The sequence below is a fragment of the Eschscholzia californica genome, unplaced genomic scaffold, assembly GCF_041429995.1.
Source record: "Eschscholzia californica isolate CP2 unplaced genomic scaffold, dmEscCali1.0.p SCAF_4, whole genome shotgun sequence".
In the NCBI taxonomy this organism is placed as follows: Eukaryota; Viridiplantae; Streptophyta; class Magnoliopsida; order Ranunculales; family Papaveraceae; genus Eschscholzia; species Eschscholzia californica.
The window spans coordinates 17,740,421-17,766,503 of record NW_028238461.1 but is presented as its reverse complement, the minus strand read 5'-3'; the positions used below and the strand labels follow the sequence as shown (position 1 = coordinate 17,766,503).

Sequence of the window (26,083 nt, the reverse complement as noted above, 5' to 3'; positions counted from 1 at the left end):
TCAAATAATGTACGTGTGTAGGATTTTGATTTCCATTTTCAACTATAAATTATTGATTTCAAATATAATATTTAAATTTGATATTATCCTAGTGAGAAAGAATTTTATAATGACAAACAGAAAAAAGAAAAACAAAAATTAGAGAGAAGTATTTGGCCTTGTTAATCAATAAAATTCTATTGAAAAAATTGCATTTTAAAAATAATTATGTTTTACAAAAGGATTCATGATTTAATTTTTTTTAAATAAAAAACAAAAAAAAAATGAATTAAATGGAGTGGGAGTTCCCAACGGTTATAAATGGGACTCCCAGCCCATGCTCTTGGGTTGGAGCCAGTGGGGTGGGGTGGGGGGGGGGGGGGGGGGGTCCCAAATTAAGCTCATGAATTTAGTTTGAAAAACCAAGATCCTTTTCATCTCCTCTCCTCCACGAATCACAGAACCGCCCAAACTTCATGATGCAATGTGATATTTTTCTTCCCCACGATTCTCATTAATTTATGCTTTCAACAAAGTAATCATAACTATTAGTTCTTTTCAATTAAAATTTGGTCCTAAGTTAGTATGAAATGTTAAGTTTGCTAACCTTTTAAATATTTTAAGATAAAACTAAATCACTACTCATTTTTATAACACTCAAAAGTTGAGAAAAAAACAAAAAATCACACGCGTAGAAGTGTTGTGAAAACAAACGACATACTATTTGCAATTGATATCTCATAGTAAGTGGTAGCAGTTATAAGTGTTGGAAAATCGAACACCCTCTAAGCTTTCACCCCAGATGCTTTCATGCCTAATACAATTTGAGAGGTTTTATAGGCGCTTTCCATAACTGCTAAAGGCGCCCAACTCCTTCCCAAGCTTTAGGGGTGAGCAAAAACCTACCAATCAACTGAACCAAATCAAGTCGAATTAGACCGCTCGTTTTTTGGGCCGAAACGATCACTTTTCGACTCGGTTTCGTCCACTAAATCGATCAACCCAAATCGATTTGATCTGGCTTGGGTTTCTAAAAATCGTCCAAGCCGAACCGACTGAATCCTAAGAATTTTTCATAATAAAATCTCATATATAAGGGTAAGCGAGTAAGAAACACTAAACTTTAGTACTAAGTCTCGAATTATTCTTGTTATCTTAAGTTAATAATAAGTTCCTTCATAAAAAAAAAAAAAGTTAATAATAAGTTAAAAAGTGTTAAACTAAAACAGGAAAAATTTGAAAAGCACTAATCAAGAATAAGGAGTTTAATCTTTATCCAATGAAATGAATAATGATTGCTTTAACATTTTCTCTAAATTGTGTTAGGCTAAACCGATCAACCGAACTCAATCGAGTCGAACCAAACCGGACCGAATCATGTCGGTCAACCGAATGATCGGTTCGGCTTCGGCCAATGATTTGTCCAAATCGTCACTTACCGGTTCGAGACTTCACCTCGAGCCATAACCGAAAAAAACCGACTGTTTCTCACCTCTACCAAGCTTACTCTTAAATTTGCCTCAAGGGAGGCGCCATTAACACATAACAGGGGGCGTTTTTTAACGGATATTGGACCCCTTTAAGGGGGTAGTGGAGCGGGACTTTCACAGACTTTCATAGACAAAATGTCCCGTAGACATTTCAAGACATTTCGGATGAGTTATTATAGACAACATGTGTTCATAGACATTTTCAAGACATTGAGAGTTTGTAGACAAAATGTCTTTATAGACATTTCAAGACATTTGATCCATAGACAAAATGTCCTGGGGACATTTTAAGATCTTGAGTCCATTGACAAAATGTGTAATGCATATTATATTTGTGCTAATCAAAAATATATTTTTCGACTTTTGTAGACATCTGTGAATATTTGTGGACATTGATGGACATTTGGTAGACATTTATTATTTTAATATTATTATTATTATTTAATCACATGAAATAATATATTAATACTAACATTTCAAAAATATATTTTTCGACTTTCGTAAACATCTGTGAATATTTGTGGACATTGATGGACATTTGGTAGACATTTATTATTTTAATATTATTATTATTTTTTAATTACATGAAATAATATATTTATACTAACATTTCAAAAATATATTTTTCGACTTTTGTAGACATCTGTGAATATTTGTGGACATTGATGGACATTTGGTAGACATTTATTATTTTAATATTATTATTATTATTTAATCACATGAAATAATATATTAATACTAACATTTCAAAAATATATTTTTCGACTTTCGTAAACATCTGTGAATATTTGTGGACATTGATGGACATTTGGTAGATATTTATTATTTTAATATTATTATTATTTTTTAATTACATGAAATAATATATTTATACTAACATTTCAAAAATATATTTTTCGACTTTTGTAGACATCTGTGAATATTTGTGGACATTGATGGACATTTGGTAGACATTTACTATTTTAATATTATTATTGTTGTTTAATCATATGAAATAATATGTTTATACTAACATTTCAAAAATATATTTTTCGACTTTCGTAGACATCTGTGAATATTTGTGGACATTGATGGACATTTGGTAGACATTTATTATTTTAATATTATTATTATTGTTTAATCACATGAAATAATATATTTATACTAACATTTCAAAAATATATTTTTCGACTTTCGTAAACATCTGTGAATATTTGTGGACATTGATGGACATTTGGTAGACATTTATTATTTTAATATTATTATTGTTGTTTTATCACATGATGGACTTCAAATGTCTCTTGTTTTTTGAAAGACATTTTGGCTTCCAAATTTGTCCCAAATCCTTCACAAATTCATCAAACTATGAAGTCCACCAAAGTCTGGGACATATTTTGTCTACAATCGAATGCCTCGGACTTTCATAGACTCTCAAATGTCTGGATTTGAATGCCTCAGACTTTCGCGGACTCTCAAGAGTCCGCGAAAGTCTTGCTCCACTACCCCCCCTAAAGCTTCCCATACGATTTTATGGGGTTTAGTGTACACCAAATCATCGATTGGTACATTTGCCAACGTGACTTGTTTAACTTGGATCTTTGATACCATCGTCGTCCCCAATCTCATAATCCCCTTTCAATTTTCTTCGCATTTAAGATCAGAGACACACAGAATAGAGAGAGAAACTAAGAGATGGATTTTTGGCAGAGAGCGAAAACCTTTGCAGAAGAAACAGCAAAGAGATCACAAGAATTAACAAAAGAAGCAGCAAGAAGATCTCAAGAAATCACAATTGGATCATCTAAACTTTCTGATATTGTCTCTGAAACAGCAAAGAAATCCATTGAAATCGCTGCTGAAGCTACAAAAAAAGCTGATCAGATCAAGATCGAAGCATTCAAACGAGCCGATCAGATTAAATCCACTCTTTCTGAAGGGATCTCACCTCAAATTCCAACCGTTTCAATCTCCTCTCTCGTCGATTCTTCTAGTAACAACACTACTCCTTCACCTGCAGATCTTGAGAAATTTGGTATTACTGACGAACTTAGAGAGTTCGTTAAGGGAATTACGATCAACACTTTTAAGGATTTTCCAATGGAAGGTACTTTTCTTTAGTTTACTTGACATTTTCATGATGTAGTAATCATATTATACTTTTTAGGGTTTCATAGAGTTCGAGATCCTTTTGATTTTGTTCTAAATGCAATTGCAATTAAGAATGGATAATTTTGAGAGAATCATGAAGAAACTGAAAAATCTAGTAATTTAGTTCCGAATAGTGAACAGATTTTCGATTTGAATAGTGAAGTTAATGCTGTATAAATCATAAGAAACTATCTTTTGGTCGTTCAATTAGGCGTGGACTTCCATGTTTTGTGGTTTAGTGCTAGAACATGAGAATGCTCTTATTGGAGTGAATGATTATCAGTTGAAACAATCAATATGATTTTAAATCAAGGAATGAAGTTTGGGTTTCGGTGGAAATTTCGGACGGCTTGGAAATGTAAATATTTCTGTCATTTCAACCGAAATATTTCGAAATTTAATTCCTTGACTTAAATACGTACTTGTGCTTTATATTAGAAATTCGTAGTAGAAATCTTCTGATTCTGATGAAAAAAGAAACGGAATCCACTACTTTTAGAAATGGCGACAATAGTAATGTTTGCTTGTTTACCAATATAAACGATTTTGTTTATGATTAATGACGGAGTCACGGAGATATAGCTTTTTGAGATACTGTTGAAACCAACATTATGAAATCGAAACCGTATTGTGAATCTTTGGTGTACTCTATTTTGTTCATTGAACGCCTTTACCAGTTTGTGTTGCTCTGATATCTCCAATTAAATATGTTGGTTGTGGCCTTAATTTGCTTCGGTACTATGTTATGAGATTAGCCATTTTCTATTTCATCTTTAAAGTTCGTTACTAGGATTTATTTACTTATCTTAGTTTGGAAATGACTTTTCTCATAGTAGTTTGTGAAATGATGGTTTGGACTTCGGAGAGATTTAATTGAGTTACTTTGATATATGTAGATGAACCACAAATATCTGATGTTCCTACTGTATCAAATGTACGACAAGATCTTACAGAGTGGCAAGAGAAACACGCTAATCTAGTTCTCTCAACAGTCAAGGTATTTCTTTTCTTGTTAAGTTGTTGTGGTTGCACAAAACGAACCTATGACTTAAACATACTTGAACCAAAACAAAAAAAAAGAAAAGAAATCATTTAGCATAAGAATTTTTTGTCTAATTCTTTCTTAGAAAGATGAATGATCCATATTCAATCTTTTGCCGTTAAGTTTGCCTGGTTTTGCTATTCTTGAGCTTTTCTAAGTAAATATCGAATGTGGTCTCATTGGACCATTCATTTCATTTTCCATGTGACGGTGTGAGTACACCAAATAGAAACGGGAACAGATGTTGGAACATTCGGAGCTTCTTTCGCATTTACTTTGCACCCATAATTCCTGTGGATAATCTGTCACTAACCAATTGAACATTTATCTTTTAATTCTATCTTAAAGAGTGTTAATGTGTTTTTAGTTGCCTCAATTCTCTAATGACCTTGCTGCTGTAGGAAATTTCGAGCTTAAGATATCAGTTATGCCCACGTTTTATGAAAGAACGGAAGTTCTGGAGGATATATTTCGTACTTGTGAATAGTCACGTGACTCCGTAAGTAAATACTCTTTTTGGTGAAAATTTATGAAGTCGATTTGTTGTTTACTATCTTGTGCTTGACAGCTTTCTTGATCTAGCAACTGTTGTTTGCTACAAGGTTTTAATGTTTTATTAAATATGCTAAGAGATGTTAGTGAACTAAATAGCGACTACTTGTGAATATATATCTATTCTAAGTTTCTTACAAAATTCGTTGTAAATGTATGTCTTATGCCCCATTATTTTACATATGAGTACTTTATTAGTCTCTATGTGGTGCTGTTACTTTACTTGAAATATCTAGGTCACACCTTGTAAAAGAACTTGTGCAACTCATACTTTTTTCTAACTGTTATCTTACTTCATAAGTAGTATACAGAAACTCGGTGACATTTTCAGTTCGAGTTGTCTGATTGCTCTACTTTATCAAGTTAGCAGCTACTTATTCATCTTCTTGTTTTCTTGTTCCAATTAGGTATGAAAAGCGATATGTAGAGGATGTTAAGCTGAAGTCAGTAGCAAAAGATGATTATGTGAAGAGCAGCGACCCGTCTGGAGACGCCTCTAAACTGGAACTCACAGAACCAAATCGACAGAGCAAGACTTCTTTGTCATCTGAACAAGACTTGGATGTATTCTTATTGGGAGATATTGGAAGCAGTGATGAAGGTCCAGGTATATCATTTCCTCTATGCTTATCACTTGGTCATGAAACAACAAATATATACATCTCCACTAGCCATTAATAGACCACGACATCTGTATGTTCTTGATTAAAAACTCAACTACGTATTATTTTTTATAATGATCTCTGGGAGTAAGTCTATTGATCGTTACTCCAATCTTTCCATCGTGTAAAATGCGTCAAATGGTTCTTTCTCTTATTTCTATTTGCGACTAATCATCTATTCCTGTCATTCAAATATCTGGTTATAAATGTCTGTTGATTTGTCTACGAACCTCCGAATTCCTTTGTATTAACATTACGCTTATGTATCAGATGATGACGATGGTGGATTTGATGATGATTTAGACAAGTCGGTAAGCTTGGATACTTACAACTCTTGCTTGAAAAGTGCTGTATTTGTTGCCCAGAATGATTTTTTACTATACTCAGCAGCATGTTGATATTGTGAACTAAACTATATTTTCTTTACAATTTTTTTTCAGGATGATGAAGGTGAAAAACAGAAACAGAAAAATACGAGTAAAGATGATGATGATCTTATATGAAATGCAGAAGTGTTTCTTTTCCTTCTTATTAGGTTTTCATGTAAAGCACCAGCTGGCGTTGGATTTCACTTTTTCGGATAACGTGAGTCCAAACAAAGGTATCTTATAATCTTCTGTGCTGAATTAGGTTGTCCTACCCTGTTGAGTTCTTATCATTTCTATGTCTTCTGTTGTTGTTCTGATGAAAGATGTGTAGTTTGACTCATTTCCATGTAAACCCTTTTGAATTCTATTTCAAGTTTTTTTTTTGATAGCGAAACAGGGATTCTATTTCTTACTTCTGTTCAGGAAAGTAACATGGATATGAAAGGATTGAAGATAGGGAGTATAATTCCTTTAATTTTGTATGTTTTCAGCTTATTAGTTGTCATTGACTTCCTTGGATTTGGACTATAAATGAATGTTTCATCTTTTCCTTGTTGGTAATGTTTATACACCATGTTTGATATGTATAGTTTATTAGTGTTTCTAAAGCGTGTTTTTGTCCATAAAAACGAATTGATCCAAGTGATGCACATAGTCGCCTGATCTATGCAGCTGCGACAAGCTAGCGTAAGTCTAGCCCGACTTGGTTAGCCACATGAGACCACCCTTTGGGAGCGTCCTGACTGGTGTGGCCTAGTCCAGTTACACCTCTAGTTGCAAATGGTTCACATTTCACGACCGAAGGAAGCTCGGACCGGCTACCTAGACCAGGCCATCCTTTGGGCTATTTCACAACCTAAGGAAGCTCGGGCCGGTTACCTAGCCCAGGCCACCATTTTGGCAAGTCAAGACTGGTGTGGCACCGCTTGGTTGGCACCTCTAGTTACATATCTCAAGTCATATGCCGGCTACGGTCTGACGCTAGCTAGGCCATACCACCCTATGGGGAGTCCAGGTTGTAGCAGCCCTGCCCGATTAGCACCTCTAGTTACGGAAAATCCAATGTATGGGGGCCGGGGGCTCCCAACCCCGAATGTTACCGTTGGGGTGTTCCCAACTGTCACATTTGGAGTGGATCCCCTAGAGAGGGAATCCACCCCACTTTATTTAATTTTTAATTTTTTAATTTTTTTTAAACTGATTTTTTAAAATCTTTTTATTAGCTTAAATGCTTCTTTTTAAAATATTTTTCTCTATTTTTTTTTTTGTTTTTTTTTGGGGTTTATCTTTTTGAGATTATCTCTCTCGAATAATATCACATTTTAATTCATAGTCGAAATCTAATAATTTATATTTTATAGTCGAAATTTAAAATCAAAATTTCGCACACGTACTTCATGCACGTACATTAATTTGATTTGGGAGTCCGAGTTGGGTGCCCGACGTTGGAATTGAGAGAATCCGGGGCTCCCCAATTTAGGGTCTCCCAAAATTGGGAGTCTGATCCCCACATTGGTTTTGCCCTTAGTGACGACACATGAGAGACAAAGAAGTACAGTGGATGAATTTAGCCAGGATTATCTTGATAAGTAAGATGTTAAGACAGCATCCAAGTTCGAGATTAGATTCAAAAAAGTATCAGGAGATCCTAATTCTATATATTGGTAAGCCGAGATGTGTTTATAGAGAAATGAAACAGAGAAAAGACTGGGAAGAAAAATGTCAGTTTAAGTCGGGAAACAATGTCGAGACTTGTGAGGGAAAATCTGAGGCAGCAGATCAAGCATTTCTATTATAATTGGTAGTCAATTGGGAGAGATTAGTGATTAAGGGAAAAGTAAGACCGGTTAAACCGGAAGTAAACTGATATCCAAAGATCATCTTAGGTATTAATAGATGAACTTAACCATACTGCCGGAATTGTAAGAAGTTTAACCACTTTAACGCTTCATATAAATTCCGTTGCATGTCCATGATGGTTGAGATTGTCTGGTTTGATGTGTAGAAATCGAAGTGAAGTGCTTCTCCAGCCATTAGTTTTCCCTTGATGGGAGCCAATGTCATAGTGCCATATTGTTTGGGGAACGTCCATAAGCTGAACTATTTGTGTGAGCTCAAACTTAGTTTATATGTTTAGACCTATTTGTCAAACTGGAAGAACCTTTATCACAAACACAACTTTACACCATCGACGTATTGATCTTGCTGACAAAAGGAGAGATTAATATGGGTAACTACTACAATCTGAGTCGCAAGAAGACTATCAAAATCGAAAACGGTTCGTTAAGTGTGTGGGTATGTGATAACCCATAATCTTTGCCCGCTCCGAAGCATGGGATGTATCATATATGTATCACATGGGTCAATTTGGCAAAATTGAAGACTTAAGTGCGAATAATGTTGAATCACGATGTTAAATCATGGGTTAATAACAAAATGGTTAATCACTGCAATTTATTCCATAGCCGTCTTAGCTCAGTTGGTAGAGCGCACGGCTTTTAACCGTGTGGTCGTGGGGTTCGATTCCCACAGACGGCGTTTTTGTTTTTGTCATCAGCTTGATGTTAGAGAGATTACTTATCTCATCAGCTTGTCCTTGTTTAGCTTTTAATCTGAACCCAAACACAATTTCACTTTCTTCTTATTCTTCTATTCAAATCCTACCTGTTTCTTCTCTACTCACTGCAAAATTTCACTCTTTTCAACCCAAGATTAGAAATTTTAGGTTGAAACTTTTAGCAGCTTAAGAAGTTGGTGGGGGATTTCGTGAGGAAGACTTTGGAGTAAAAACTAAAGAGAGGAGAAGTTGAAAGGTAGGTCATTTACTCATTTATGTTGTGTAAGTTGGAGTTTGTGACAATCACATGTGTACGTCGCAGTCTAGTCAGCATGTAAGAGTAATGATTCCGATCTAGTCAACAGGAGCCTAGCAATACTTTGATGAATCACCATAATAAAAAAAGGCCGCGGCTTTGAGAATAAAAAAAAATCTCCGGGGAATAAAGACTTATTCAAACCAGATTGACTTATGGGGCATACTTCTTTTTAGTCCAAAAATTTAGTAGATTGACTTTTGCTCCCTAATCATCATCATCATCTTTCATTCACCTCCACCACCACTACATTGCCATTCCGGATCACCACAATCAAACCACCATTTCATTTCTTTTTTCTCTTTATTTTCTTATTCTTCACTCTTTCTATTCCTACCATATCTTCCTCTCTCCCTCTAAAAATGAACATAGTGAAGAAGATAAGGGAAAGGACTTCTTCCTGTCCTATCTTGCTCTAAACATCAACACATCGAAGAATCGAAAGGGAAAGGGCTTCTTCTTCGTTCTTTAGGGAATATTAGGATTAGCAAAACAATCATCTTCTCTTATTGATGTTGTAGGAAATCGTATGGAATTCAGATGGTCCTCCTTAAGTCAAACACTTGCCAGTTACCAAGAGATTTTTCTAGGTTTCACATAAACTTTCTGGTTTGAGTAATTATCAGAGAGAAGAAGAAGCAGTAATGTTGGTTAAAAAGCAGAGAAAAACTATGCTCTATTAGATGATGATGATGATGACCACCACCACTAATCAAATGATTGTTCTAGGGTTTCACATAAACTTTCTAGGGTTTTGTTGTAATCTATCATCAGATTCCTTCTTCACCTAGTTCCAAAGCGACTTCCTGCAAAAAAAACGTTTTAGAAAGAAGATTGGAATCAAGAAGACGATGATGAAGAGAGATTTGTTGAACCAGAAAAGGGAAAACTAGTTCGCCAACATACTTCGACCCCAAGAGAAGTTTTTAGGCAACAGTATTTATAGAAAAGGGAGAAGAAGAATTAGAGGAAATCAAGGATGATATATACTAATCTGGTTGTTTATGTAGTACTCAATTTGAATTTGAATTGCCAATCTGTTTGATCCTCTGGAGAGAGAAACAACAGGAGATAGGAGATGAAGGATACGGGGTAAAAATCAATAGATTTAATTTTTGGACTCAAAATAAAATTGTTCTCTAGGTCATATCGAATTGACTGAAGTCTTTATTCCCCGGAGATTTTTCTTTATTCCCCAAAGCCACAGCCTAAAAAAAAAGTTGGGACTTGGCATTGTGGGTCATATGTATTCTACTGGAGAGAGAGAGAGAGAATGAATATCTGGGATGAAGTAGTAGTTTTAGGAAAATATGTGCACATGGACATCCAGACTTAGTTGCAAAGAGAGAAAGTGAGAAAGAAAGTAGTCAAATACAATAAGTGAAAGAGAGAAAGTCCCGTAACCAACACGAGAGATTAATCTTTAACAAAAAAAAAAAACACGAGAGATTAATGAATTCAATAAGGAATTCAAAAGTTTCTCAAAAAAAAAATAACTTTGAATTGAAGAAGGCATTCAAAAGATCAATAATGCTATTGCAGATTTAATAGGTGAAGATGAAAGATAGGTCATTTACGTTTATAAGTTAGAGTTTGTGCCAATCATACGTCTATGCAGTCTAGTCTAATTAGCATGTAGGATTATTGATTGTGTTCCTGCCAAATTGATATATTTTGTATAATAGATAATATGTATACATTTTATTTCAAAGGAATGAGAGTCCTTATATCTTTAAAAATGATCACTACATTGTACGTTCTTCAACAAGTCAAGAAAAAGTGTTGAGTTTAGAAAAATGAGTCACAAGTATATAAAGACATAATAATATGGAGAAAATAGCTCTAACAAAATTAACGGGGTCAACATCAAATTAACAACGAAAAAAAGACTTAAAAAACACCTTAAAACATACGGTCCGAACGATAACTAATTACTAAAGAAAGAGGCTCAAACAAGTTTATCATAAAACATATTAACATGGAGCTAGAAAAATGGTTCTAACAAAATTAACGAGAGTCAACATCGAATTTACAACGAAAAAAGACTCAGATAACACCTTAATTGAAAATCGCGAGTCAAAGAAAAAAATATAGGGTCCTAACGATAATTAATTACAAAAGAAAGAGGCTCAAACGAGTTCACCCAAAAGATACAGGTGGAGCGAGTTGAAAGACCTATGTAGTAGACGACTCCTTTTCACACTACCCCACCATACCTTGTTCCTTCATAGTAAGAGCATCTCCAATGGGACACTCAATCTCTAACACTTAGAGTGCCACATATGACTTTTTGGAGTTTTTGTTAAAAAATCATCTCCAATGGAACACTTTGTTACACACTCTATTATGAGTTGGACACATTTATTATAGAGTGTCTAGAGAGAGAATCTCTAAAATGAGAGTGTCTACTTGAGACTCTCTAAGTGTTACTTTATTATTTCAACCAATAGAAAACTTTGCTTTTCAACTACTTTTTATCTATTGAATTGAAGAGGGACATGTGTATTAAGTAAGAGATTTTAGAGATCTCCATTGGAGACCAAACAAATGTAGAGTGTCTCTATATTGACACTAGGAAAGAGAATCTTTATTTGACACTTGACAACTAGATTTTTAGAGTGTTTATTAGAGTGTCCCATTGGAGATGCTCTAAGTGTTATTTTGGGTTTGAGGGGACACGTGGTCCCACAGACTATGAAATATACTGCGAAACTAAAATCTCACCACTTATTTAGTGCTGGTAAATTACATGAGATTGTCTCGAATTTATTTTTAAAACATTTTTTTACATATTGATACATTCGTAAGGGTGCGCACCATCGAGTTATCAAGATATCAATGATTACAAAATCTCTCCAGAGAAATATCTGGTTGCAACACGGGTGTTACTTGGTTTTAGCCTATTACCCATGTTTCCTAATCAATATTTGTTGTTTTATGAATAGCTTGATTTTGTTTCGTTTACGGATTCATCACAAGGTTATCATGCAATGATCCTCTAACTCAGATCAGTTTAGGGCGTTTTCCCATGTTGTGGTTTATACAATGGAAAACCGTTGGACCATCGGCTTTGATCTCTTCCTCCTTCCATATGTTTTTCGTTTTGGGTGATAGGAATCATCTCTCTATTCAAGCACAAGCTTTGCAAACAATTTAGCTTTATATGTTAGTACTACTAGTCTATGGTGGTCACTCTGAATCTCTTCACATATAACTAATAATGTTTTGGCTTATTAATGAAAGCAATTGGATATTATCTCCAATTCTTTTCCACTTGACAAACAAAGAAAAACAGAAAAATTAGTGTCACGTGATATAACGTGGGTAGCACGTGATACATCCCAATCAGATCTGCGAAGAAAATTACATCTTCTCAGACCTGAACCACAAATACGGGAAAAAGGACGCACCCCCCATGTGGATCTATAGGCGCCCAATTGATTTCCTTTGGCGCCCATGCAAAGGCAAAAGTCACGAGGCCTTTATGTATTGTGGAGGCGCTAATAGAAATGATATTGTGCGCCTATAGAATTACCCTTCTAATTAATAAGGGCACCTATTCTTCTCTCTTGTTTCTTCTATAGTTCTTGTTGGTTTCTTAGGGTTCAGGTTGAGCAAGCCAGGTCTCCTTGGAGCGAGAATTCCACTAGTAAGTAGTTTCTCACTCTTCCATTCCAACCACTTTTACCTATCTTAAATCCTTCTGCTCTTTCATGGGTTCCTCTTGAATTTTATTTTCATGGAGAATTTAGGGTTTTCTGTATGATTATTTTGCAGGAAATTGTCCCTTAAGAATTTGGGGGTTCATGGAGATGAAAAATCTGAGGAATTTTCATGAAGATGAAGAGGACGACGAAGAATATTTCCTCCCTAAGAAAGGAGGCTCATCTCAGAAAGGTATATGAAATGAATTTCTCATCTTCTTTATATTCATGTTTGTCATTATAATTTTTGAGTTTGTTCTTCCCCATAGCAAAATAGCTTTTTTAATGAATCTGGGATTTATGTTTACTGAGATTTGATGTCAATATTGTTTTGGGATTATCCCGTTAATGTAGATGGGAAGAGTTCTGATCAGAAACCTAATAATCCTCGGTCGAAGCATTCCGCTACCGAACAGCGGAGGAGGAGTAAGATTAATGACAGGCAAGTTCTGGTACCAACATAATTGGTTTTATGTTAGTTTTTGTAAACTAGGTTTCTTGAGTTTTAGTCTAAATCCACCTCAAACTCGGTATTGATAGTCTGTATCTAACTCCGAATCAGTAGACCTAAAATCAACTTGAATCAGTCATTGTCATTTTCACGAGTCAGACCAAAACAAACTGTCTGAGATCTGACTCGAGTGAATAAATAGATCGAGTCAGTTGTAGATTTGACTTGAGAGAAAAAAACTACCTTAATGTTTTATTTTTGTTCTTTGTTCGTTAGATTCTTGTATGTCTATATTGCTATAGCATATGCTCATTACAAATGAATTTTTATATTATTTATTTGGGAGTATATTGTGCGAAACTACCTAAACAAAATGTATTTGTTTATCTTCTACAATTATCATTTTCGTCCTGTTCGTGCTTGAGTAATTTGTCCGTAAATTAGTTGTTATGAACAGCTGTTGTTCTAATTCTTGAAATTCTTTATCGACTTCTTTGTTAGTTTTATTTCATGCTATTAAGCTCCTAAATAGTTCCACAATAACCCTGAGTTTGAGGTGGATTTAGTTTAGCCTCTTTGGCACTGGTTAAATTAACGCCAACTACTAATGGCACCAGAAGAATCTCAAACCACCTTTTTGAAATATTGACAACATACTGGATGATTCAGAGGTTGGTTGTCAATTTAAAAAAAAACAAATTAACATGGACAAGTTCCATTTATTTCATTACTATCGTTGTATTCTGATACTGAATTGTGGAATTTTTATACAGATTTCAGATATTAAGAGATCTTATACCTCAGGACGATCATCAGAAGAGAGATAAAGCATCATTCTTGTTAGAGGTACGATATCTAAAGATTGTATAAGGTTATTTTGAACTCTTCTAATCTTCTTATAAAAAAAAGACTGTAGACCCTCTATATTATGTTGTTTAACTAGATCCATGTTGTAACATATCATGCCGTACTATGCAGAAACCTATATGATTCTAATTATTAAGAACGGTGAATGATATACATGTATCCCTATGCAGGTGATTGAGTACATACAAAGTTTGCAAGAAAAAGCAAATAGATATGAGGGGACTTGTCAAGGATGGAATCAAGAGCCCGTGAAGTTGACACCATGGGTAAATTCCTAATATTTTCTTTCATATTGGGGGTTTTATTATGGTATTTGATTCAAAACTACAGTGCACTAGGAAGTCATGTTGAGGAGATGTTCTTCGGAATTGTGATGTTGTTTTGCTTCAAGATGTCTTTAAGATGGTAGTTGTTATGCTTATTCAGTTCATGATGTGATATATTCATGATGTATCAATGCCATGTAATGATGTAATGACTCTTGGGTCCATATCAATATATATATATACATATGTATATATCTTGATGTCCCCGCTGTTTCTTCCGGTATTGCCTTTGACATATCTCTCATTTTGCTTATTGGCCTTGGATGTTATCCAATTTCAACTACTCAGGATATGCTGATTTTGGTATAATATGAACGGTTCTTTCTTTTTTGATACAGAGAAATGGTCATGCCCCTAGTGAAAGTATGATTGCAAGGAGTGGTCCTATTCCGTCACTGATGTTTTCCGGCAAGTTTGATGATAATGTCTCACCTACCATTCTCACAAATGAACATAACTCAATAGATTCTGACCTGAGTATTCACAATGCTTACAACTCAATGACCCAGCACTCAGGGCTTATTCCTCTACACGCAAACATGTTAACTGCAGATGCTAGAGGTGGGGGGCTCGCCCAATCTCCAGAGAGAGCAATCTTTGCTGCAGAGAACGTCGGGCTGCTGCCTCAGATGTCACAAAGTAAACCATATGAAACCGAGTATTCTGTGACAGCAGAGACCATGCGTGAGCAAGATGACTTGGCTATTGAGAGCGGCTCAATTTGTATTGCCGGTGTATATTCTCAAAGGTGAGAAGTGTTTGTATGGCTTTTACTTAGTGTGGTATTGTGTTTTTCTTTTCCTTACACTTTCACAAACGAAACTCTGAATATGAAACTGATGAATGGCATGATCATCTCTGGCTTGAATAATTATTATAAGCTGAAAATTTTGTTTGTGCAAAAGGCTGTTGGATAATTTAACACAAGCGTTGCGAAGTTCGGGGGTTGATCTATCACAAGCCAATATATCTGTGCAAATTGATCTTGGCAAGCGAGCAATCAGTAGACTCGGTACTTGTACTCCTAAGGTATTTAGCATATGATATTCTTTGCTATTCCTAGCGGTTCTCTTATTCTTCTCCCATCTTTTTGGTATTTAAAAGGCAGAAGTTTAGTTCTGATTATTTATTCTGTTATGATGCATTAGGATAAAGAGGATCGTTTTGAGAATGAAGCAATGGAGAATTCTGGGGATGGAAGCCATGGTGAGGACGTCTTCGGTCAAGCTCAGAAGAGACCCAGGAGATAAAAAGAAGCTGATGTTCACTCTCCTGAACCTGCATTTTCTCTTTCATTTCGCGTTCTGTCCAAATATCCATATGTATATGTATTCGATTTAATTGTAATTAGAGAGACAGTATGCTTTTATTTTAACCTTTCATTCTTCACATGTTAAGTTCTTCTCTGCGACTTCATGAATCTCGAAAGTTCAATCATTTTTGTCATCAACTATGAAGCTGCATGAATAAGTGGGCTAAAATTAAGCAAGAACCCATATGGGACTGGTTTCCATTTCGGCTCACTGTTCGGGGAGAACCTCATTTTTGGTTATTCCTCCAAAAGACGGAGAGAGGTCATGAATTCAAGCTTTGATTTTGTAATTTACATTAAAACTTTTGTCTCATAGTGGTAGAAATTTTTATTAAAACTGTTATTAAGAATTTTCAAGTTTAGCGTTATTGTTTTTGCTCAATCAGGAAGCAACGAGATTAATACTCCACTCGTGTCACAAAATCAGAACCTAATCTAATTACAAATGCTCAGTCAGGACATATATATGTCCCCCTAGGGTCCCGGATCAAAATCTTTTTTGGACCAGCATCCGAAAAAAATTGCGAGGTTCCTCCTCTTTTTTGTTGTGGGAAACCTTAATGCTATACTTTCTAAATCGGAAAAATTTCAGAGGTTCCTCCGACTCTTTTGTCACAGTAGTTTAATACCTTGATGAATAATTGTGGTCTTGTCGATTTGGATTTGAATGAACCAGTTTTGGTCAAATAATAGAGGTAATGGTGCACTGACACAGGAAAGACTGGATAGGATATTAGCCTTGCAAATTAGCTATATATGTATGTATGTATATACGGGAATGGTGGAGTATTCCATATACCGAGGTACAACGATGACTATAGCTCCATTTTGTTGAAAATATATATATATAGAACCTGACCTAAATGAGACTGCAAAGACTATGGTTGCTCACCTTCAGAACTTATTTACGGCGGAATAGGTTGACCGTGCACCATCAGAAGTGCTGTCTGCATATAAATTGTCAGCAGAAATTTACATGCAATTTTTGTGGTGGCAACGGTAGATGAGGTCAAAAATGTAATTTTCGATATGGGATCTGAAAAGAAGCCCGACACTTTGATGATGAGATCCTTGTTTATTTTACCAAAATGGCTAGAATATCTTCGGACTAGACATCATAAAGTATATTCAAGAGTCCTTCAACCTTGGCCATTTTAGTCGAAACCTACCTGATTTTGATCTCCAAAACCGAGCACCCCTAGAAGGTTTCCCATGCCCTACTGATTGCTTTATGTAACACAATTTATAAGTAATCACAAAGATCATACAAATAGATTGAGACTTTTCCTTTATCTGTGGATCAGCTAGCACCAGAACGCAATCATATTAAACAGACAGATAGTACTTGATAATTTAGTCATAGTCCGATAATCTTTACATTATAAGTTATCTAAAGCAAGAGTACGAATGAGAATCACAGTATGATCCTTATCGTGTCAACTAAGGATGGTTTGATTTTTTCAAAAGGATGGTGGGAAAAACCTATTGTAGTATAACATTCGGATGTATGCTAGTTTATCTAACTCTAGTATCACAAGCTCTGTCTCTAACTAATTTAGTTTGGGTCACATTTTTATGGTTGTGGACACAACGTAATTTTGAATGTTGTATTGTTGACTCTTTGACATCTCATGCTCTATGAAACACTAATGGTTATTCAATTTTGCTTGAGTATGGTTATGTGAAAGTCCATACTTAGATTATGTGTGGACTCATTATTTTAGATATTTTCTCCCGTTTCCCTCTTGTCTTTGTTTATTTTTTTGTTGAAATCTCGTCTTTGTTGTTCTCCTCTTGTCTTTGTTGTTGTTGTTTCCCTTTATTGTGTGCGTTTTATTCAGTTGTCTATTTTTGTTTCTAAAGTCCCATAGTCACGTATTTTTCATTCACTTTCTAACTAATATTTTAACTCTACACTTACTCTCTAATTCCGCAACTATTTATAACTGAGACCAACTCATACTGTAACCGAAATCCCATGATTACGTTTACGGGCAACCCTCTACTGAAAGGGTAAAGGAGGAGAGATAAACGAGTAAGACATCAATTACATACATTGCTTTTTTTTGTCGAAAAGACATTAGCTAACCTACCTTGTAAAGTAACATTATTGAAATGTTAGATTGTCTGATTCTAAACAAGCACCACCTCATATTGGGGTAGGCTTAGAATTCCGCCATCCCTAGCATTATTGAGCATAAAACTCTAAACTATATCCATCTTATCTCCATGTATAATACCAAAAATACATCAAACTCTACACAGACGACTGTATCTTAAGCACACAAAAATACTCACTTTTAAATGCAAGGTAAACTAAAATGTACTCAGGAAACGACTGGTTCTAACATACGACGGTACAAAAATATCAAACCAACTGCACAATTTCGTATACAAATATCAAACCAACCGCACAACACATAACTCAAAAGAATAATAATAATAATCACCCCAACATACAAAACATTTATAAAAAAAAAAAATGTGCACTATTTTATTCTAATGTACACTAAACACACATAATAGCACAACAGAATACTCAAAACACAAACAAAAAACAATCCAAAATATTTACCTAATCATATATGCACAAACCAGCCAATAAGTGCAATTCTCGCTAAGAATAATATTGTGCATCAGAGGCTATCATACAATAACTCACAGACAAATAGTTTCATACACTAAAAAAGTTATGCACGAATTTCTCTCTAGTAGATCACTTAAACAAAATGGCATGATCGCATTTATTGGCGGGCTAAAATAATGTAAAGGACTACTGCCTAATAAACAAAAACACATGTAGACCACATCAACCATAATTGTAGAAGAGAAGGTACAATTTTTAAAGGACCCTTGTCACAGAAGTGGGGTGAGCATGGTGAAATAATTCAAGCAACCATGTTATATCACCATTTCACTTCATGCAATTATTAGATACATTTGAAAAGTAAACCATATCACATATAGCTTTTCTACAGATGGACAAGCATGAGAACTCCTGCTCAAGAGTTAAAATAATACTTGTCTAATGCTACTCATGATTGGGCAGAAACAACATAACACTAAGATGCCTACGCAGAGACAACAAAATAAGAATAGCTCCTAAGCTCCTTCGAATTTTAAGTTGATAGATGACAAAAGAATATGGAACCAAAAGGAAAAGCAACATAATTAAAAAAAACCTAGGCATGGGGCGTAACTACTCCCATTCAATTTGATGAGTTTTACGTTTGCAACATAAGACCTACAGAGAGAAGGGGAGAGAGAGAGGGAGGAGAATTGATGAGGACATGTTCATGGACCCCACTTGCTGATTAGACTAGGGGTTATTTACTTGCAGTTTTATCTTTTGTATTTTAGTTTTAATTGTGGTTAGTTATGGTATGCCAGGAGTAGGAGACATGTGGATTAAGGGGTAGTTATAGGTAGTTTCTCATGTGTTCCTGACATGTGTAAAGTAGATAGTTCTAAGTAGTTATTTCCTAGATGTATAAATAAGAATGTAATCTGCAGAGAAAAGGAGATTAGAAGTGAAAGTTTGAGAGTTTTGGAGTGATTCCTTAACTTTGGTGTGAAGCCACTTGGAGAGATTCCAAGCAACTGTTCTTGGTGTGAAGCCATTACTAGTATTATAATGTATTTGATGTTTGGTTATAATAAACAAAGAAGCTTGTTGCTGTCCAGAGATATTTCCTGCCTTGACTTTCTCAAACCCATTGCTTAGGCAAGATTTTCTATCCAACCTTTCTTTTCCAACAATCCCAGGTACTTAATCCATCTATCGAACTTATCTTTCATGGTTTAACTGCTGCCTTAGACCTATTATTTCCCATTGTTTCAGACATGAACATCATAGAGTTAGTATAGATCCCTAGACTGTTTATTGTTAGTAAGGGACACTACGGTAGGGGTGTAACAGGCTGCGTATCGTGTATAAGATCTCACTGAAACTCTAAATGGTTATACATATTAAGTCAGCACTGTTTTACTCTTTTATTGCCTGTGTTAGTTAATGCATGATTGATCTCAGATTTGCATGACATAGTCATCTACACTGTCCTACATCAATTTTGGTATCAGAGCAGGTTAGTTTAGGGTTCATGACTTAAGCTCAGCATATAGGCATTATTTAACTGCATTGCATAAGTATATTTCAAGTCTGTTTGCTTTCTTTCATATTATATATATATATATAAAAAAAAAAACAGCGTTTGCATGTGCACTCGTAGTGGTAGAAATTATCAGTCTAAAATGGATACAACTCAGATCACTCAAGCCTTACAAGCTCTCACAGACCGTCTAACGAACATGGAAGCACACTTTGCTGCCCGATTGACTAGTTTAGAAACTTCTCATGAGAATTCTCTCAATGGTGAAAGTGATAAGGAATCTTACGACCAACACCATGAAAATGACCATAGAAGTGGTCATAGAAATGGTGGTGGACGAGGTGGAGGACGATACAGACCACCACCGCGTGAACGTAACATGAATCATGATGGTTTTGACCCCGATGCAAGGGTAATGAACACAGTTAAGGTAGAGGCCCCGTGTTTCGATGGACGACTAGACCCAAAAGTGTTCATTGATTGGATGTCAGACATGGATCACTACTTTGACTGGTACGAAATGTCAGAAACACGTAAGGTCAGGTTTGCTAAAATGAAATTAGTGGGTCAAGCAAAACTATTCTGGAACTCTATCGAACGTCGACTTGAAAGGGCTGGTGAGGAGCCAATCTCTTTTTGGGACGAAATGAAAGAGAGGCTAAGGGAGAAATACCTTCCTCTGTCTTACAGAGAGCGGTTGTTGGACCAGTGGCAATCCCTTCGCCAAGGTAACATGGCTGCTCATGAATATATTGCAAAGTTTGATGAATATATGATGCGTTGCAATATCAGGGAGGATCCTCTTATGACACTCTCTAGATTCCGAATGGGTCTACGCTCGGAACTTCAGAAAGAATTGATTCCCCATAATATTAACAACTTGGAACATGCCTACCAAATGGTTCAAGAACTAGAACGATATTTAAAACCACAAGCACCCAAACGTGGTTTAGAAATTCAGCCAGCTATTGCAAGTACAAGACCAACTTATGGAGGACAATCCTCTAAAGGGCAGTCAAGTACCCCATCCACTACTAGAAATGAAAAAGGAAGGGGAACAAATGAACGAGCCAAAGGGACTGAACTGAACCGGTGCTACACTTGCCAAGGGTTTGGTCATTATGCCTTCCAATGCCCTTCTAAAACATCAGGTAAGACCCTAATGATTGAAGGACACGAGGAAGGAGAAGAAGATGAATTTCAAGAAGAAACTCATGAGCCCGAAGTTGGGGACAGCGAAGAAGAAATAGAGACTGCCCACGCCATGGTAGTTAGGTGTGTCTTAACACAGCAAAAGAGGGATGATGATTGGCGTAGAACTTCCATATTTTATACTTATACCAAGTCTGGTGAAAAAAATTGCAAGGTTATTATAGATGGTGGTAGTTGTACTAATGTGATCTCAGCCAACACAGTCTCTCGGTTAGGACTAACCCCAGTTGCACATCCACACCCATATCGTGTAGAGTGGATTGACGATTCGTCAATTCCTGTTTCCAAAAGGTGTCTTGTTCCCATTCAGTTTTCATCTTACAAAGAGAATTTGTGGTGTGATGTGGTTCCTTTGAATGTGAGTCATATCATCCTTGGCAGACCTTGGATATTTGACAAAGATGTGCAAGTATCGGGTCAGTCAAATGTGCATTCCTTCATTCACGAAGGAAAGAAAATTAAGTTGAATCCTCTTCCACCTAAGGATAACAATGGTACCAAAAAGGCATGTGCCAATAAGGGTGTCAATGACCCTAAATCTAAATCTGTCCATATAATCAATGCAAAAGAGTTTGTAGAAGAAACAAAGAGAGCTTCGGTAATTTATGCCCTTGTAGGAAAAGAACCATCTTATGAGTCAGTCTTAGAGACACATCAAGAGGTTATTCCTTTACTTAAGGAATACCATGATGTAATTCCTGAAGACCTTCCCGAGGAGCTCCCTCCCATGCGTGACATTCAACATGCAATTGATCTTGTCCCCGGAGCTACCTTACCCAATCTGCCACATTATAGGATGAATCCTAGAGAGCATGCAGAATTGAAAAGACAAGTGGATGAGCTTCTAAAAAGGGGGTTCATAAGAGAGAGCCTAAGTCCTTGTGCTGTTCCTGCTCTTCTTACACCTAAGAAGGATGGAACTTGGAGGATGTGTATAGACAGCAGGGCCATAAACAAAATAACAGTTAAGTATCGGTTTCCTATACCGAGACTTGATGATATGCTCGATATGATGGCAGGGGCTACTATATTTTCAAAAATTGATCTCAAGAGTGGTTACCATCAGATTCGTATTCGTCCAGGGGATGAATGGAAGACAGCTTTTAAAACAAAGGATGGTTTGTATGAGTGGTTAGTCATGCCCTTTGGGCTTACTAATGCTCCAAGCACCTTTATGAGGGTAATGACACAAGTTTTGAGACCATTTATGGGCAAGTTTCTAGTTGTGTACTTCGATGACATTCTTGTTTATAGTAAGTCTAGTGAACAACACCTAGGACACTTAAAACAGGTATTTGAAGTCCTTAGGAAAGAAAAGTTGTTTGCCAATCCAAAGAAGTGTTCATTTATGTCAAATGAAGTTATCTTCCTAGGATTCATAGTCTCATCCAATGGCATGTCAGCTGACCCAGAAAAAGTAAAAGCCATTGCAAACTGGTCTGAACCAAAAAACATTCATGACGTTCGTAGCTTTCATGGGCTAGCTACTTTCTATCGCCGGTTTATTAGGGGTTTTAGTACCATTATGGCACCCATCACAAATTGCATAAAGAAGGGGGATTTCCAATGGACTAAAGCCGCATCTAAGGCTTTCCAAGATATCAAACGTAAGATGGTCGAAGCACCAGTTATGCGCCTTCCAGACTTCTCAAAAGTCTTCGAAGTTGCATGTGATGCGTCGGGTGTTGGCATAGGGGGAGTATTGAGTCAGGAAGGGCACCCCATTGCCTACTTCAGTGAAAAACTCAATGAGGCAAAACAGAAATACTCAACCTATGACAAAGAATTTTATGCAGTAGTTCAAGCTTTAAGATATTGGAGACATTACTTACTTCCCAGTGAGTTTGTGTTGTTTTCAGATCACGAAGCATTGAGGTACCTTAACTCCCAAAAGAAGTTAAACTCACGACATGCCAAGTGGGTGGAATTTCTTCAAGAATACACTTTTGTACTCAAACACAAAGCAGGGGTTGAAAACAAGGCGGCTGATGCCCTTAGTCGTAAGGTAGCAGTATTGCATACTATGAGTGTGCAAGTGACTGGATTTGATAGCATCAAATCATATTATGCAACTTGTCCAGATTTTGGAAAATTGTATACCTTGATGACGGAAAATCAGCAAGTAAGCATTGATGGATTTCATTTACAAGATGAGTTTCTTTTTAAAGGAAACCAACTTTGTATCCCACGTACATCACTACGTGAATTCTTGATTTGGGAACTTCATGCAGGTGGCATGTCTGGTCACTTCGGTCGTGATAAGACCATTTCCCTTGTAGAGGGTCGTTTCCATTGGCCACACCTCAAGAGAGATGTTGCCAATACCATTGGGCAGTGTAGGACTTGTCAATTGGCTAAGCAATGCAAACAGAACACTGGGTTATATACACCTTTGCCTGTACCTCAATCTCCGTGGGAAGATATCAGCATGGATTTTGTATTGGGATTGCCAAAGACTATTAGGCAGCACGACTCTGTCTTTGTAGTTGTAGACCGTTTCTCAAAAATGGCTCATTTTATCCCTTGTTCAAAAACTTCTGATGCTACTAATATTGCTAAACTCTTCTTTCGGGAAATTGTTCGTTTACATGGTTTACCTAAGACAATTGTGTCTGATAGAGATGTAAGATTCATGAGTTACTTTTGGAAAACACTTTGGCATATGATGGGAACTAGACTCAAATTTTCATCTGCATATCACCCACAAACTGATGGGCAAACAGAAGTTGTCAATAGAAGTCTAGGTAACTTGCTACGGTGTCTTGTCGGTGATCATATTAAGACTTGGGACAGCATCTTGCATGTAGCTGAGTTTGCATACAATAGTTCAGTTAATAGGACCACTGGCATGAGTCCATTTGAAGTTGTTAATGGGTGCAGCCCTAGGATCCCCATAGATCTGATCCCTATGTCCATATCACATAGACCATCTGAATCAGCTAATGCATTTGCACATCATATTCATGAGTTGCATTCTGAGATCAAGAAACGCATTATCACAAACAATGAAAAATACAAGACAGCTGCTGATTTACATCGTAGACACAAAGAGTTCTCACCGGGAGATTATGTAATGATACGGGTAAGGCCAGAACGATTCCCACAAGGAGTCGCAAAGAAGTTACAAGCCCGTAGTGCTGGCCCTTACAAGGTACTAAAACGATTGGGAACTAATGCATACTTGATAGACCTCCCATCACATCTCGGAATCAGTGCTACATTCAATGTGGAAGACCTTTTATCTTTCAAAGGCCCGATACCCCCACCCCATAACCCATCTTCTAAGGATAATCTTGCTTCTAACCCACCCATTACCAATGAACCATGGTACACACCAGACCAACCTTCACAACCTTTACCTTCTATACCGTCCATCCCTTTGAGTAAAGATGAGGTAGTGGATATCTTGGATGCACAAGTTGTTTCTACCAGACATGGAGGTAGTTATTTCCTAGATGTATAAATAAGAATGTAATCTGCAGAGAAAAGGAGATTAGAAGTGAAAGTTTGAGAGTTTTGGAGTGATTCCTTAACTTTGGTGTGAAGCCACTTGGAGAGATTCCAAGCAACTGTTCTTGGTGTGAAGCCATTACTAGTATTATAATGTATTTGATGTTTGGTTATAATAAACAAAGAAGCTTGTTGCTGTCCAGAGATATTTCCTGCCTTGACTTTCTCAAACCCATTGCTTAGGCAAGATTTTCTATCCAACCTTTCTTTTCCAACAATCCCAGGTACTTAATCCATCTATCGAACTTATCTTTCATGGTTTAACTGCTGCCTTAGACCTATTATTTCCCATTGTTTCAGACATGAACATCATAGAGTTAGTATAGATCCCTAGACTGTTTATTGTTAGTAAGGGACACTACGGTAGGGGTGTAACAGGCTGCGTATCGTGTATAAGATCTCACTGAAACTCTAAATGGTTATACATATTAAGTCAGCACTGTTTTACTCTTTTATTGCCTGTGTTAGTTAATGCATGATTGATCTCAGATTTGCATGACATAGTCATCTACACTGTCCTACATCAAGAATGTACCGTGGGGGCTGAAAACACATATCTCTTGAAAGGTATCCTACGACAGTTGAATATTTGCATTCAGCAAGGAGATTGCTTCTGTAGTTTGAACACCACCACTATATCATCACATGAAGTGTGCACCACTATCTTCCTCTTACAGTGTCAACTGATAATATAAACATTAAGAATAGATCTACAAATTATAGAAAATGGAAATTTAGAAGCCTCGTCATCTTTTGCTACAAGATCATTTTCGAATAAAAATTATCAGGTCAAATGAGAAATCAAGCTGAAAGTAAGCAAGGACAAAGCACGAAGGTTACATTTTATCCAACAGTTCATTTCAATTCTCTTTGGCCAGCAACCAAAACTTCCAGCGTAATTCGCTACTGCATAAGCCACTATACACAACCCAACGTAATAATCTATACCTCTCAAATCCTAAACATCAGTTTCAGATTATGAAAAACCATAAGAATGTTTCAGAACATCCATCTAGTTATGTATGCGTTCATCATCACCATATCTTCATTTTATCTCACTTTTTGAAAGAAACAAAATTGAAAATCTAACTTCCCACACAACCACATCTTCGATTAAAAATCATTCAAGTGCAAAAGTCAAGAAGGCATAACGACTTCCTAAAGAACCTGAATTACCCGACCAGATAAAATCCAATTGCTTTGAGTCACGTCCAGCTATTTACGTTGAACTATGATCCTGCTCTGCCATTATATTCAATGTGTCCTCCATGGGTAATCTTTTCTCAAGCCCAACTTCAGACCAGAATGTTGTGCAACATAGGACCTAATGTTGTGTGACTGACCTCCAGGTTAGACGTTCGAGGCACTTGGCTTCCAAGTTCCTTAAAAAACCATGCACTACTGCAATTGTGTTAGTTTCACTAATTTATTAACCCCTTAGAAATGTTCCCTCTACCTAAACAAGGGCTTTGAGAAGCTCTTGTTTGAAGGATTTTGAG

General features: G+C 36.3%; 2 protein-coding genes and 1 non-coding gene across 3 annotated transcripts; all 3 read left to right on the top strand.

The window, feature by feature from the left end:
• The first annotated feature begins 1,517 nt into the window (after window positions 1-1,517).
• LOC147543338 (uncharacterized) lies at window positions 1,518-6,772 on the top strand. Its single transcript, XM_086634316.1, has 7 exons — window positions 1,518-1,566; window positions 2,963-3,552; window positions 4,493-4,593; window positions 5,040-5,137; window positions 5,598-5,797; window positions 6,123-6,163; window positions 6,293-6,772. Exons 2-7 carry the CDS (start codon window positions 3,141-3,143, stop codon window positions 6,353-6,355), a joined length of 915 nt encoding a protein of 304 aa, XP_086490442.1. The 5' UTR covers window positions 1,518-1,566; window positions 2,963-3,140; the 3' UTR covers window positions 6,356-6,772.
• Window positions 6,773-8,684: 1,912 nt separating this feature from the next.
• On the top strand, window positions 8,685-8,758 carry TRNAK-UUU (transfer RNA lysine (anticodon UUU)). The gene has a single exon. It is a non-coding gene; the product is annotated as a tRNA-Lys (tRNA).
• Window positions 8,759-12,670: 3,912 nt separating this feature from the next.
• Window positions 12,671-15,891, top strand: LOC147543336 (transcription factor BIM2-like). The gene is made up of 8 exons (XM_086635212.1): window positions 12,671-12,742; window positions 12,871-12,990; window positions 13,152-13,239; window positions 14,022-14,094; window positions 14,286-14,381; window positions 14,780-15,189; window positions 15,347-15,470; window positions 15,590-15,891. Exons 2-8 carry the CDS (start codon window positions 12,900-12,902, stop codon window positions 15,689-15,691), a joined length of 984 nt encoding a protein of 327 aa, XP_086491338.1. The 5' UTR covers window positions 12,671-12,742; window positions 12,871-12,899; the 3' UTR covers window positions 15,692-15,891.
• Window positions 15,892-26,083: the final 10,192 nt, after the last annotated feature.